This window comes from Pinus tabuliformis, chromosome 9 (genome assembly GCF_031772625.1).
Source record: "Pinus tabuliformis cultivar Carrire ecotype Pingquan chromosome 9, CPIR1, whole genome shotgun sequence".
Taxonomy (NCBI): Eukaryota; Viridiplantae; Streptophyta; class Pinopsida; order Pinales; family Pinaceae; genus Pinus; species Pinus tabuliformis.
Genome location: NC_142307.1, coordinates 1554911322 through 1554927103, shown reverse-complemented (window position 1 = coordinate 1554927103; position 15782 = coordinate 1554911322). Strand labels below are relative to the sequence as shown.

The following is a 15782-nucleotide window of genomic DNA, read 5'->3' as shown; positions in this document are numbered from 1 at the left end:
AAAGTCATAATTTAGGTATTTTTTATGATTTTTTTAATCTAGACAATGTTAGATATATCACGGGTTAAGTGTTTTGATATTTATCATGCATTTATGTTTATTGGTGTTTACCAACCATTTAATTTATATGGTTGCACTAATTTTTATGATTTGATAAGTGTCTTACATGTTTAGTAGCCATTGAATTTAGATGAATAAGCTAGTATTATGTTGAATTTCAATTTTATATTTTTTACAATTACATTCATTGCATTAAATGTAGTAAATTAAAGCAACTTATTTCATGAACTCTAAATGATAAAGAGTTGTCTTTAGCGCAGACTTTTGGAAGCTTTTCAATGGGTTTTTCTGGTCTAATTTCTTTAAAATCCGGCAAGAAATTATTGAAATCACAAGTTTTATGGTAATTCCTGCACAATCTAAGTGCCGTAGGGGTTTTTGAGGGTAGTGAATCCATATATAGAGTCAAAAAACCAGTGTAAATAACACAAATAAAAATTTCACCTCAATTTTCCAAAAAATCGCACTAAAGACAACTCCAAATGATAATATTATTATTACAAATTGATAAAAATTATTGGAGATCAGTATATACACTTTTAAAAATCAATAATTATATTTTGGAAATATACTCATATCTTTGATAATCAATAATCTCACTTCTCAAATATCTTGAGTTTCCAAGTCATTACAACAAATTCATCCTATCATTTAGGAAATTGAACTTTAGTGAAGAAAAGAACAATCATTTATCCCAACCATAAACCTAATTCACTGATAATATTATATATGTGTTTACTTTTATATAATATTTTATATTGACATAATGTATATTTTAATATAAATAGGATGAGCATTAAATATATTTTAAAAATTTTCAATAATAAATTTCACTTATCTTAATACAATAAGACATATAGCTTTCCTAAATAATAAAATAATATATATGATAAAGTAATATAATACATGATTATATATATAAATAATTTTTACCCATATAAATTAATTTAATAGAAAAAAATATATTAAATAATTAATTTTAATAATTAACTTTTCACTTAAATATTAAATAAAATAATTTAATATATAAGAATTAATAAACATAAATATGGGATGAATAATTTCTATCATACAAATTTGATTGAATGGAAAATTATATTGATATTTAATTCTACCACTCAATTTAATCTCGTAGGGAAAGTTATGACAACTAATGTGATCATTTTTATCGAGAACAACTAATGTGATATTTTTTTTTTCATAAATGTTAAAATCACCTATGGTTCCGTTAGGGATTGTCTCACTAACAAAGTGTGTTACAAGAGAAACGCTGACACGTGGTGTTTGTAGTTTTAATTTAGACTAGGGACTAACTACTCCAACTATCCATCAATTTCAATTTATAGAAAACACATTTTTCAATTATTTTTAATTCTTGGTATCTTTAAATTTTAATCACATCCAATGAAGGTGCCTTGTACATTTCTTCACAAGGATGCATGAGCATTATTAATTATAGGTGGATGGGAATTTTTATATTTCGATATCATAAAAGATATATATAAGGTAAATTAAGCTTTAAGAAATATATATTGTAATGGAAGCTTTAAAATTGTCCTTTCTTAATTTATTTCTTTATTCTCATGAATCAACCATTTTTTACTACAGAAATTAAACTATAATTATATTTACACGGTGTGGCAGTTTGGCATTTAAAGTCTATGAATAAAACGTGTAATACAACTTTTGAACCATCAAATGGCACTTTAAGAGATTGTGGAATTAAGTAGTATTTTAAGGAATCTTTCTCTAAAGACTTTGCCCTTTGGTTAAAGTATTGTGGTGTGAATACGATGTATACATAAAGGAACATTGGGCTCTGACCCTTTTTAGTTGTCATGCATACATCTACGTTTTTAATAAAAATGAAGGGGACACGTGTTACTATTGAAGAGTGTATAAACTCAGTGAACTTATATAGGTGTTTCCTTTTGATCTAAGACTGACAACTCATTACTCTTATTGCACACCAGGGTCTTATCATGACCACATAAATGTTCCTTGGGTGTGACTAGTTTTTCCTAATTTAAAATACCTTTAAGAAAACTGTGTGAATGCATGTATTGTCTTTGAAAAGCTAAAAATAGTGTTAATATACATGAATTTGCCAATGTTGAGGAAATGCATGTGTGTAAAAGATTTGTTTTTTTCCTTATGTATATAGCAAGGGAGGTTGTTAAAAGGGTTTGGTGGGTTGTAATTTATTTTTATTTCATAGTAAAGTGAAAGGTGTAAAGGTGTAATTATATAATTTTGATATAAATTAGTGAAAAAATATAATAAGTAAATGTATTAATTTTGTTAAAATATATTAATAAATAAATAAAATTATAAAATCTATATATATATATATATATTTAATTTTGAAAAATAAAATTGAATAATTACAAGAGAGTTTAGCATATACTTAAAAAATAATAATTTATTATATAAATCTTAATTTATCTCAAAGCCTATTTATTTATAAATTATAAAATAAAATATATTCATTTATAATGTATAATATATTAGTTTTTTTAATATTAACTTATCTCAAAACCTATTCATTTATAAATTATAAAATAAAATATATTCATTTATAATCTATAATATATTATTTTTTTTAATAATGCTATGTGATTATATAATATGATAATTAATTATTAAATTTTGGATAATTAATTATTAAATTTTGTAGGTACGGATCAGTTATAAATTATAAAATAAAATATATTCATTTATTACATATAACATATTATTTTTTTAATAATGCTATGTGATTATATAATATGATAATTAATTATTATTTTTTGTTCATATGTATAATAAGATTATGAATAAGTACGTATACATAATTATATTTCAATATGTTTTAATGAATATGTTTTAAAATATATATAATTTTATGTTAAAAGAGATATTTTAAACCAATTAAATAGTTATTATTTAGATAAACATGATTTTATTGAGGTTAGGATTGATATTGTTTTTTTAACGAAAATGAGAAGTTTTTTGTTCGTGGATTTTAAAATCTTAAGAAATTAGTAATATTTTTAGGATTACATATTATAAATTATTGAATGTGAATTTAGATATTATGTTTGGATAGTAATTTTTTGTTATATTTATTTGAGAATATGTTATAATAATGTCTGTATTTTATTGAAAAATAATATATAATTTAAACTGAAATACTGTATTTTAAATATTTCGACAAATATTTTGTGTTTATAGCTTATTAAAGTTTTGATGTTCGCATGATTGTTATAAGATATGGGAAGTTATTCCCTTTTCATATAGAAGTTTATTGTTTGAATGTGTTGATAACATAATTATTAAGAGTTTATTGTTGGGAAAATAATTATGTGTTAAGATTGTCTAGTCTTCAAATATTTCTAGTTGAACATTATACCAATTTAACTCAGGTATAAGTGAAAGCACAAACAATTGTGTTTCATTTATTTTAATATAAATTGGGTGTAGATCTTAAAAGTCATAAAGCACATTGTTAATATAAGAAAGAGATTGTAGCAATGCATTTGATAATTTGAAATAAAGATATCTATATTTTAGTCATTTGTGTTAAAATTTTATGAAATAAAATATCATAGTAAAATAGTAAATTTTTCCTTAAATTTTTAGTTAAATAGAAAAATTCATATAATCAGAATTCTTCAATGAATAAAACTATATTTGTGTCTGAATTGCAATCATAACCAAAATCACAAAAATAAGTTAGAATTTTCATTCATGACAAATTTTAAATATCTTTTATATTAATGTCCAATTCCCTTAACTTAAAATAATATTTCTTAATCTATAAATAATTATCATATAATTATATTTAATTAATAAAAATATTAAAGGTATATTTCATTGTAACAAAATTATCCATATATATCTTAATCATTTATAATATTAATAAATTAAATAACATAAATTAATATATATTCTTTTTCATTCCATCTTTTAAATATGGAAAAAATCATAACTCTAGTTTTTATTTTTTCCATACATATATATTACGAACATAATCATTTCAGTGTGACCCCTTTCTCTATATGCTCCACTGAAACTCCATCAAGGTGCATAAATAAGAGGCATATTAAATCGAAAATGGGGTAATTATTGATAAGTTGCATTATAAAAATCAATCTAGTAGCTACAGAATATTTATCACATCTTAAGAATCGAACCATTTCGTAAAATGATTTCTGAAATATTTTGTATGCAATAAAATCAGATCATAACTAACCCATGTTTCTGGATATTCTGATTCAGGAGAGGATATTAATCACCCTGAGCCCAACATTATTTGCCAATGTCGCAGTTATTGATGTGACAGCCTACTCCTCAATATCTTCAACCAACTCTAACCATTACCCTTCCTAAATATTCCAATCTCCATTAATATTCTAATCTCCTTAAAAGTATGATGCAGAAGTTTCCAGTTCAACCAGGTTGAGTCAAAGTTGAAAGAACAGTACAATGAATTATCGATGTGAAGAGAATCTGATACAGCTCCATTAGGTAAATTAAATCTTATTGGATATTGTGAAGTGGGAATGTGTCCATTAGTGAGATCTCCTTCCCATTCAACCATGACATTTTGAAAGAGCCTATAAAGTGAGGATGTGTCACTAATTTCATAGAACCTATGAATTGAGAATGTCTCATTTGCTTAGAGTTTGTAATCATATATCATACCAATGTACATTATATTCATATAATCAGGAGATACCAAGTACAAATCATATCCTTGGATAAAGTTGGGTAGTTTATTGATATAATAGATAAATACTAGTTGTCATATATTCTTATATGAGCATTTATGAGTTGGTTGGTGTGATATTCTTAAACGAGCCAATTCAATAGTTTATTCATTAGAATTAGAAATAGTTTATAATTTATTAATTTAGTATAAAAATATTTGTTTTTAAAATTAATTTTTATGTTTTTTAATTATTTATTAATTTTTTTAAAATATTTATTTTAATTTTAAAATATAAATTTATTTATTTTAAAATGTGTTACACAATTTTAAGATTATTTGTTAATATTTTATAATTTAATATAATTATAGATTTTTATGGAGTTACATTCTCGAATTGTTATAGATTGTTATTATTTTGTTTTTGGATAATAAGTTTGTCTTTTTCAAAACTCGTGTATTTATTCTATTAGTGTTAAAAATAATTTATTATGACTTTGTAGTTGTCATATGAATTGTGATTGAGTTGTTAGCTTATTTAGTGTGTCCTTTGTAATAATTTAGTAAGCTTTTAAGTTGTTGGTAAGAAGAGCACTTGGAAGTAGTCTAACTATTCATGGTGTTTTTTGTTGAAATATGGTGATACAGTTTTTGACAAAATCATGATTTTTATTATAAAATGTGTTTTTGAATGTACAAATAGACTTAGGGCCTTGAAAAACCCCTCAAACATTAGAATTTTGCAAATTATATAGTTGAAACTTAGAGATTCCAAAAAATTCCTATCATAGTTTGGACAAAATTGATTAGAAAAGATGAAAAAAAATGTTCAATAGTTAGACTACGTGGAAGAAAAACTTGGAAAAATGAGTTTTACTTATTAAAAAAAAAAAATCAATTAAAGTTTTTGTATTTAAAAACATCCTCATCTATCATTATAAGAAGCAAAGATACATATTTAAGAGTGGAGATTTTAACTAGTATGGATTTTTTTACCATTTTGACTTCCATGTCTTATCATGTACTACCAGTTTTCTTATTTATTTCTTTAATAATTTTTTAATACAAATTAGTTATCTACTACAAATTTTTACTTGGTAGCACAAACCTAAAATCTCTTAGGAGGAATGTTCATGGATTGTCTTTTAATGTTATATTTTTTTAGTGGATGTTCCTATTAAGAAGGACATTATTATTGATTGTTGTTTGAGGGACAATAAATATTTCTTGCAATTTGTGATTGTAATGGTGTTTGATATTGGACTCAATTTATCACATAGTTACAAGAGGGCAAGGAGGTGGATTTTTTTAGGTGCCATGTGCATTTTGATTTACCACCAACAACAACAAAAACAAAATACTTGTAAGACAATTTCAAAGTTGCCCAAAATGCATATGAGTAGTCATTATAAGTACAATTGTCAGTTCTCATAGATAAGTGTTTGGTAAACTACGGGATAATCCAATGGAATAGTTCATCATGATAAATATTATAATATTTTGAAATATTAGACTATGCAAATTAATTTTGCTTAGATATGATATTACTAGAGTATTACTTTGCTCAAATTTATGAAATATTAATTAAATAATAAATGGAAAGAATAGGCATGTAAACACACCATCCACCTAAATGAGCATCAAATTGATGATGAGAAACCCAATATAGGAGAAAACCAAACTAGAAGATCATGTATATCCTCTTCTCTCTTTTCTTCACTTATAGAAATTCACTTATAAAGGAATGAGAACTCACTATGGAGCTATATTTTGACATTATGGCTTAAAAAACTACGAAAAAATACTCCTCCTCCTCTATTATGCTCACAAAATAATACTCTCTCTTGTTTTTCTCAACTTTGGAATAAGATACAATGCAAAAGAATTGAACCTCTTCTCCTCCTACACCCTAGTATTTAACATAGCCTAATAACCATCTATGGGTATGGTTTTTGACTTCCTTGACCCTATATTGTGATAAGGTTTTTGAACCTTCTAGAATCTCTTTGAAAGTATTCACTTGAGTAGTTGTAGATGTGTGAGTAATGGGGGATAACATGGCACCCACCCATATCATGGTGGTCAATAATGTAGGTCAACTTTTGGGAGACATAAATTTCACATACAACTTTTTATTGGGGTGTTTTTCATACTATCATAAAGGTCTCAATGTGTAGATCAATGTTGAGGATGTCACGTTCATGACACTACAAACCCAATAAACATCATTTGATTCCTTAAAATGGATCCAAAATGTTCTAGACCCCAATTTTCCAAACTAAGACCTGCTAAGAAAATGACCTTGCATGACAATTCTTTTGATATATATGGTGATCCAAATTGAATCAAGAAGTTTGCACCATGCTCCATGGTGGGTGTTTGCAAATTGCAAGGAGAACATAAAGTAGGGGTCTCTGTTGTGCTAGTAGAAGATAGCTTGTGGAGAAGCATATTGGAAGTGACTTTGATGATTAATGTTATTATTTTCTTTAGGAAATATATATATTTTTACTAATAATTGTGATAAGCTAGTTGTTCCATTTTCATATCTAAAAAAATACTTACCTGAATGAATATGCAAAAAAGACAAACTTTGTAGTGATCAAACAAGAAGCCTTATGGACTAGCTAAATATGGATCATATCAATTAAAAATCTATTAAACTGCAATTATGTAATAAACAAAAAAAATTGCAAAAAATACTTATAACAAACTCATTAGAAGTTTCATGGTGGAGAAGTCTATAATTTCACATTAAATTAAAAATATCTTTAAAAAATACAAAAAAAAAATAACTATATTTATGGTACTTATGTAACTTTTTATTTGGAGTAACTATGAAAAGATGCACCAAGATGTAAATGATATATGGCTAGTGACATACATGGTCACTTTGAATAATCTTTTTCTTCTATGAATTTGAATCGATTGGATTAGCATGATTGTTTTCAAAATATTTTTTGAGATGAATGAAAAACTTTATATATGAAAAGTAGGGTATAATTTTACTATTATTGAACAGTTCTCATTTATTTTGTTGTATGGTATAAATTATAATTAAATAAAATTTAAATTTAAAAATAAATTTATTTTAAAATTTAATAAGATTTATTATATATTTTAATGAACATATTTAAATATATATTAAATTTGATAATGAATTTAATGAAACTTATTAAATATTTAATTTTATTTTGTATTATATTTAATTTCTTTTTTAGTAAATTTAATTATAAAATTTTATTTTCATGATTAGAGTTTTATAATTTTCCTATATGTTTTTATAGTAATTAATTAATTTTTTATATTATTTTTAAGAAAAGTACATTTAATTAAAAAAAGGGATAAAAACATTTATAGTATTATCATAAAATCTTAAGAATTATAAGAGTCTCATCATGTTTATTGTTAAAATGTTCAACACAATTTATTGATCAGAGAAAAAAAAAAAAAAAAAAAATAGTGTCCACATGAAATTTTAGACTTTGGGTTCATATAAATATTCTATATCTAGAAAAAATCATGCATGATGAGTAATTGTGGAAACTTACATGCTCAAATTCTCCACTTCCATGGAGAGGATTGTCTAAAAAAAGATAAGGATCTTTGAGAAAAACAAAATTACAATCATGGTGGTCTCCTAACACACTCTCTAAACTTTTTCATTTGTTTTTTTTTGTCTTCATGATAGGTGGAATATCCGCTTGAAAAATTAGTACGTTTCACTTATATCCAAAAATAAACTAGCAAAATATTAAAAAGTTTGAAGAAAATCTCTAATATTTTATTTTTATGCTGTAAAAGCATTAAGAAAATATTCTAATATCTCTATAATTTTATTAACTTAAAATTAAAATAATTAATAATATGACTAATATTTTGAAAGTAAAAGTTTTATTTATCTAACTAAAAAGATATAAAACCGTTTTATTTATCTAACTAAAAAGATATAAAACCCCCGAGTGAGTGAATATTTTAAATCAGGAGGATTGAATTAACCTTTTGTATGCACACGAAAGTCTAAAAGTATGTGGAATTTTTAGAAGCTTTTACCACACAAATTTTATTAATTCTCTTATTTATTTTACCAAGGTATGTGGAATTTTTACCTATTTAAGAAGCTTTTACCACACAAATTTTATTAATTCTCTTATTTATTTTACCAACAAATTATCTCTTTAATTTTTTTATGAGCTGTTAGGCATTACTTATTTGCTAAAAAGGCTTGAACACGATTAGCTTCTCTAGCTGTTAGGCATTACTTATTTGCTAAAAAGGCTTGAACACGATTAGCTTCTCTAGCTGTTAGGCATTACTTAGTTGCTAAAAAGGCTTGAACACAATTAGCTGCTCTGAGGTGGTCCTGTTCATGTAATTATGGTGGCAAAGGTGAGGTCGATACCCTCTTACACGTGTTCTGCCCTAGCCATCGCGTATTAAAATCCAATCTATGTCACTAATTTCGTCCGCTCTACCCCATTAGGTGTCCACTCCCGTCTATATAATGCGCCAAGAAGAGACCTTTTTCAACTCATCAAGAAAGAATCACACAGCAAGAACGCAAGCTCTGCCTCTGCTTCTCTTCAACTGCTCAGGATTTTAGTATCAGTTTATAGGGCAGTGAGGATTATTAGAGAAACATGGCCGCCATTTTATTAATTACGCTGGTGTTCACAGTACTGGTTCTGTTCGCACGTCGTGCATGGTGTCATTCTGGCTTTCTGGGGAACAAAAAGCTTGTGCGGCTGCCTCCAGGGTCCATGGGCTGGCCATATATAGGAGAGACCTTTAAGCTCTACTCTCAGAATCCCAATGTCTTCTTCGCTGCTAAACAAAAGAGGTGGTTATGGAATTCAATCATTTATTGTTTTGATTCCATGATTTACTTGACACTGAAGTATGAAAATCTGCAACTTTTTTTTAGTTATGGGGCTCTGCCTGCAACTCTCAGGCGTGGCTTCCCTGGCTTGCTGCTGAACTATTCTTAGTAAATCCCTTTTAGCTGCGCTGTCAAGTTTTCACCTAATGGGTCTCGTGAACTTTTGTCAGTCCGTAGATTAATAGGAAAAAGTGTTAATTTTGTCTTCATGGCAACGTGTACGAAAATGGCGAATGGGGATTAATCCTGAATACTGTTGTCGTGATACGTTGGGCTTATTTATTCTCTGTGGGCGGGTTTAACTGTAAAATATGCTCGTACCTTCTTCACTGTGTTGCTGGTAGGTTATCAACATATTTTGTGCTATTTAATGGGCGGTGTAGTATATGTCATTGGTTGGATTTAAGTTAAAATTTAATTACTAGTATATATTACTAGTAAGTTATCAATATATTTTGTGTTATATGTGGGTAGTATATGACTCATTAAATTTGTTTAAGTAAATATATCACTTGTTGAATTTGTTTAAGTAGTATATATCATTTATTGAATTTAAATAAATAAAAAATTTAATCAGAATTAGTCTATATATCACTCATTAAATTTAAAGAAATAAAAAATCTAACGGGTAACATATACTGCTTGGCTCATTTTAATAGATAAATAGCCCCAAATATATTGGCTTCTTGTACACCTGTGTGTTTCCTGCTGTAGAGCTGGCGGTTGAAAGATTCACTGCTGAGTCTCTGTGTGATTTTGTGTCGTTATCTGCAGAAATAGTTGCTTTCTATATTCGTATAAATGTCAGTTTTTCCTTCTGCAGTCAACTTATGGTGGTGGTGGATTGTGCAGGTATGGAGATATTTTTAAGACCCACATGCTGGGATGCCCTTGCATTATGATGGCTAGCCCAGAAGCGGCTAAATTCGTTTTGACAAGCCGTGCTCACCTGTTCAAGCCCACATTTCCAGCGAGTAAAGAAAGGCTGTTAGGCCCACAGGCCCTTTTCTTTCACCAGGGTGATTACCACACACGCCTCAGGAAGCTGGTACTCAATTCCTTTCTTCCTGGCAAGATTCGTTCAATTGTTGCACACATTGAATCTATTGCCCTCCACGCCCTGGATTCCTGGGAGGACTCCACAGTCAACACGTTTCAACAAATGAAAAGAGTTCGATCAATATACCCACTGCAACTTTTTTTATTCTATTTTGGCTTTCAGAGAATGTGTTCATTTTATTCTATGTTCTCTTTTTAATAGCGCGTGTTGTGATATAGAGAATTGGCTCTGGGGTTTTGCAGTATGCTTTTGAGGTGGGGCTGTTTTCGATCTTCGGTAACCAGTGCCATGAAATTTTGGAGAAAGAGGAGCTTAAGCAGTCCTACTACACGCTGGAAAGGGGATACAACTCCATGCCGCTCAACCTCCCTGGGACACCATTTCAACAAGCCATGAAGGTGGTGTTTTATTAGTCAGCATAAAACCATTTACGATTGACATCCTTAGCTTCTGCAGATTTCTCTAATCTGTATGTCTTTATATGGTGTTTGGGAACAGTTTTTATCACAACAAAATACCTCTTCCTTTCTTTCTTTTCAAGTTGTTTGTTATGATATATATTGTAAATATACATAAAATATAGATTTTGATAGTTGGTAATTATGTTGTTGATACAATTTTTTTAAGCTAGTTGTTACAGTATATATGTAGATTTTTACAGTTAGATATTTTGTTGAGTTGGTAATTATGTTGTTGAGGAAATGCTTTAAAGTTTCTAAAACTCTACAATTTTCAAAAATTCAAAAATTCTACAAGATTGCAGTGGCAATGTATTGTTTCAAAACCTCTACACAGTTTACATTCCCAAAAAGAAATGAACAAACATACATAAAGTTGTCAAGATTGATACTCCTTGATTTGTATGCTACTTGTTTGTATAGACATTATAAATATAAAAGTTTTTCATAGTTAACCTGCGTTGATTTGTAAGTTTATTCGGTATGATTTTCTTTTTACATTTTCAAATTGGCTGATTCGTGGGCTCCTCAATTAGTGCTTATTTTATCCACTAGAACAGTTTTTAATTCAATTCCTCCCTCTTCTTTACAGGCTAGGAAAAGACTAAGCAAGATATTGAGCAAACTAATTGCAGAAAGAAGATCTAGCACTGAGTGGAAAGAGGGTTTGCTGGAGACATTGATATCGTCAGAAGACGAAAGCTGTGGCCAGCCCCTCACAGACGATCAGATTGCAGATAATATCATTGGAGTTATTTTCGCAGCTCAGGATACAACGGCCAGTGTCTTGACATGGATCCTCAAATACCTCAGAGATCATGCCGAACTTCTCGAAGCCGTGACGGTATTCTCTATACAACTGATCCTCACCTTTTTTCCCTTCTTCAAAATAGTAAAGATGATATTGAAATAGACCCAGAAACGCCAAATGAAATGTAGAGTCTGGCATCTGCAGGCTGAGCAGGAGGCTATTCATGAGACCAAAGGTGAAGGCTGCTTGACATGGGCTGACACCAAGAAAATGCCACTAACTTCCAGGGTACTTACATCAACCTCAAGTCAAGTCAATAATTTGTTGTGTTTTTCATCATGGTTTCGTGGTTTTTTTTAAGATATTAAAGATAACTCTAATGAATTATTGATTTATTATGGATATTAAAGATAATGATAATAAGTTACTGATTTATCGTGACTTAGTGGTAGATATTAATAATGAGTTATTAATCTATCATGGTTTAAAAAATTATCCATCATATTTTCAGGTAATTCAAGAAACTTTGAGAATCGCCACGATTTTGTCATTCACTTTCAGAGAAGCTATTCAAGATGTGGAATACAAAGGTCTGAAAATCAAAAAGCTCTAACGTTCTTTGTCTATACACATCACCATACCAACTTGTTTTGGTGCAGGTTGTTTTGGTCTATAAACTTTATGGATTCTCTAATAACTCAGCTGTTTTGGTGCAGGCTATCTTATTCCAAAGGGATGGAAGGTTATGCCTCTGTTTCGAAACATTCACCACAGTCCCGATTTTTACCCTGACCCCCACAAGTTTGACCCTTCACGATTTGAGGCGAGTCAATACTCAATAAATATATATATGTATATATATCGTCCCCGCCACCTTCACCACTAAGATTGAGTTTTGATGATGTAAACCTTCCTCATATGTGCAGGTGCCTCCAAAGCCAAATACGTTTCTTCCATTTGGTAATGGAGCTCACTCGTGTCCAGGCAGCGAGCTAGCAAAGCTGGAGATGCTTATCCTCATTCACCACCTTACAACAAAATACAGGTACTTATAAAACCTCGGATCCATGTGTGTTCTTGTAATCGTTTGTCTTATTTCCCATGACACTAACAATGTCTGCCATGCCATGCCATCCTCCCCACCCAGTGACCCATATAATGTCGGTGGGGCATGTAGTACTAGGAATTTGATTTTTAACAAATATTAAACCAGCTCGGCTGCCAACTGGAAAACACTGGACAAAGAATCCATTAAACCTGGAAATTTCTCAAGGTTTTGCTACCATATAAAATACATAAAAGTTAAAGCTCATAGAGTGGAAGAGCCCAACCCAAACCAAAGTCAGCTTGCTCATTCAGGCGGAATAATTATTTATTGCTCCTTATTTGAGTACGTGTTTGTTTTCTACAGGTGGGATATTTTAGGATCTGAGAATGGAATTCAATACGGTCCTTTCCCTGTTCCCAAACAAGGACTTCCAATAAAGGTCAGCAGAAAGAATGGCGGACTGGTAAACATTACCAAAAATATTTCTTAAATGATGACGTGTACAACCTACTGATCTACTCCGTACCCTAACTACAATTATCCATTTTCACTAGTTATGCTATGAACTATAAGAATTCTCTGTCAATTCATTCCAAAAGTGGAATGCAAATTAGGGTTCTGAATTACTCTTTCCAAAAAGTGTACTGCAAATTAGGGTTTTGAATTACTCTCTAACTCGGAGTATTATTTAGTATCAGTCAATGCGTGGAAATGCACCACCATTGTTTTCTGTTCCTTTTTTCGCTCGGCACTTTCCGAGCTTGGAATCTTTGACAATATAAAGTATGTAGGCATGTTTTGTTGTTCATTGTGATCGCGATGCATTGCTACTCGCGTGGCATGTTTGCATTAGACAAGTGTTCATAACTGGTATCTGGGTTCTTCAAGTATACAACGTGTCAACCACAAGCCTGCATCCTTTTCACTTTCAATGTAAATCCATGGCTAAATGCCTATCAAGAATTAAAGAAGGTTTTTCTATGTTTGCCCTCGTGGAAATGTATCACAGTCAAAGCGGTGGAACTGCGTGATTGCACATCGTAAAGTGGGTGATCACCAACTCCATTTATGGCATATGATAACGATGTTGATCTTATTGTTTTAATGTCAGGTTGTGCAGGGTGTAGTATAACGAGGCAACTTTTTGTCTTTTTCACTTTTCAATTTTATGTGATAAATTTGATGTGTATTTTATTTAAATTGTATGGTGAGTGTAAAAATGAATTTAGTTGTGGTGATTTGATGGGAGTGTATTGTTGTGGGAGATTTTTGGAATAGTATTGTGTAATATTTGTGATCTGTTCAAATTTTATTCATCTTCAGAAACCAAAAAAAATATAAAAGTGTAGTGTATTTTATTTAAATTAAATTTTAAGTGTAAAAATTAATTTAGCTTTAGTGAAAATTTATGAAATTTTTTAAAACAATGGTGTAAATTTATTTAAGTGATAAATTCATGTTCATTCATTTATTTTTGGTTTTGGACGAACCATATATAAAAGCCATGGAATGTAGATATTATATTTTTCCTCATGGTTACACTTAAGTTATGAGGACATAATGTATGAGTTTTAAGTTATATTTGATGCTTATAAAATGAATTTAAACTTGGAGTTAATAGGTTTAGAACATGTTCATTTTTCATCGGAATCAATGTGCAAATGATATGGTTAAGTTTTTCTTATTCATGTATGTAATTTATGTTGTTGTATTAATATTTATAATTATTATTGTTAATTGAAATAATGAAATAAATGTAAAAATATTTTTTTTGTAAGCTTGGTAGATCCTTCCATTTTCATTAATATAAAAGCAAGTTACATCCACATAACAGATAGTTAGGTGGCCTCAACTTGCCCTGAGGGAAACCAAGTCTGTTGGCCACCTAACAACGTGATATGCCATCCAATAACAAAAAATAATTAGTCTTTCTAACCAAGCTAGATAAGTTTGTATGTCTTTGCCTTGCCTAGATACTATTTGCCTATAAACAAAAGGAGCAACATTCTGGAAATTAAAAGCTTTCCACATACAAAAGAAAACAAAAAACTGAGAAACCAGCTAGCAGACTACTCTTCTCCCTCGGCAGACACAGACTCCACCGGAGTCGGGTCCTTAGCATTGGAGCTCGGAAGCTCTGTCTGTGAGAGAATGCAAGGGAGGTGATCTTCAATTCGACGAAGGTGGCCATCCTGTTTTTGCATCTGAAACTGGAGCTTCTGAAAATCCTGTTTATAATTAGGGAAGTCTTGCACCATTGTTTCCATGCTTACAGAGACTTGCTCCAAGGCCTTTCCCAATATACTCTTCATGGACCAGTACAGGTACAGGGTCTGTTTAAACTAAGTAACATGACCACGGGTGTGCCTTGGGTCTGTCACCATAGCCCGCCAATCCTCCACCTCAATTTCCATTGATCCATCCTATTGATTCAAGTTTTCTTCCCATTCCTCGATTAACTGTCAGATTTCCTCGCTCGTTCCTTCATGGTATGTTGTGGCTGCATCATTTATGATGCTGGAAACTGGTTTGCAACCCCTCGATTTTCCCCCAGAGGAGTTGGGTTGCTCTGCCTTCACTGTCCCCCTGGTTTTCCTACCATGGCCTCTTGCAGTCGTCGTTCGAGCCATTGTCGCGTACTTGTAGTGTGCAGTGGAGACAAGGGTAGGGCGAATTTCTTGCACAGGTGGTAGCCCAAGCCTAGAAGCTTCCCACTTCTAGGTGACACTACCGCCTCGCACACTTTCCAATGGAGAAGCACGAAACAATGATTTCCAATACAAAATCTGAGGGACTTCCTCCCTTCTCTTCCAATGCATGCCATCCTTACCATCCG

The 15782-nt window shown here is 30.1% G+C and overlaps 1 protein-coding gene across 1 annotated transcript; it reads left to right on the top strand.

Moving 5' to 3' along the window:
• Positions 1 to 9294: 9294 nt before the first annotated feature.
• LOC149154547 (abscisic acid 8'-hydroxylase 1-like) lies at positions 9295 to 14068 on the top strand. Its single transcript, XM_089439803.1, has 9 exons — positions 9295 to 9590; positions 10482 to 10800; positions 10932 to 11087; positions 11740 to 11991; positions 12103 to 12186; positions 12410 to 12488; positions 12615 to 12721; positions 12825 to 12943; positions 13310 to 14068. Exons 1-9 carry the CDS (start codon positions 9391 to 9393, stop codon positions 13434 to 13436), a joined length of 1443 nt encoding a protein of 480 aa, XP_089295929.1. The 5' UTR covers positions 9295 to 9390; the 3' UTR covers positions 13437 to 14068.
• Positions 14069 to 15782: the final 1714 nt, after the last annotated feature.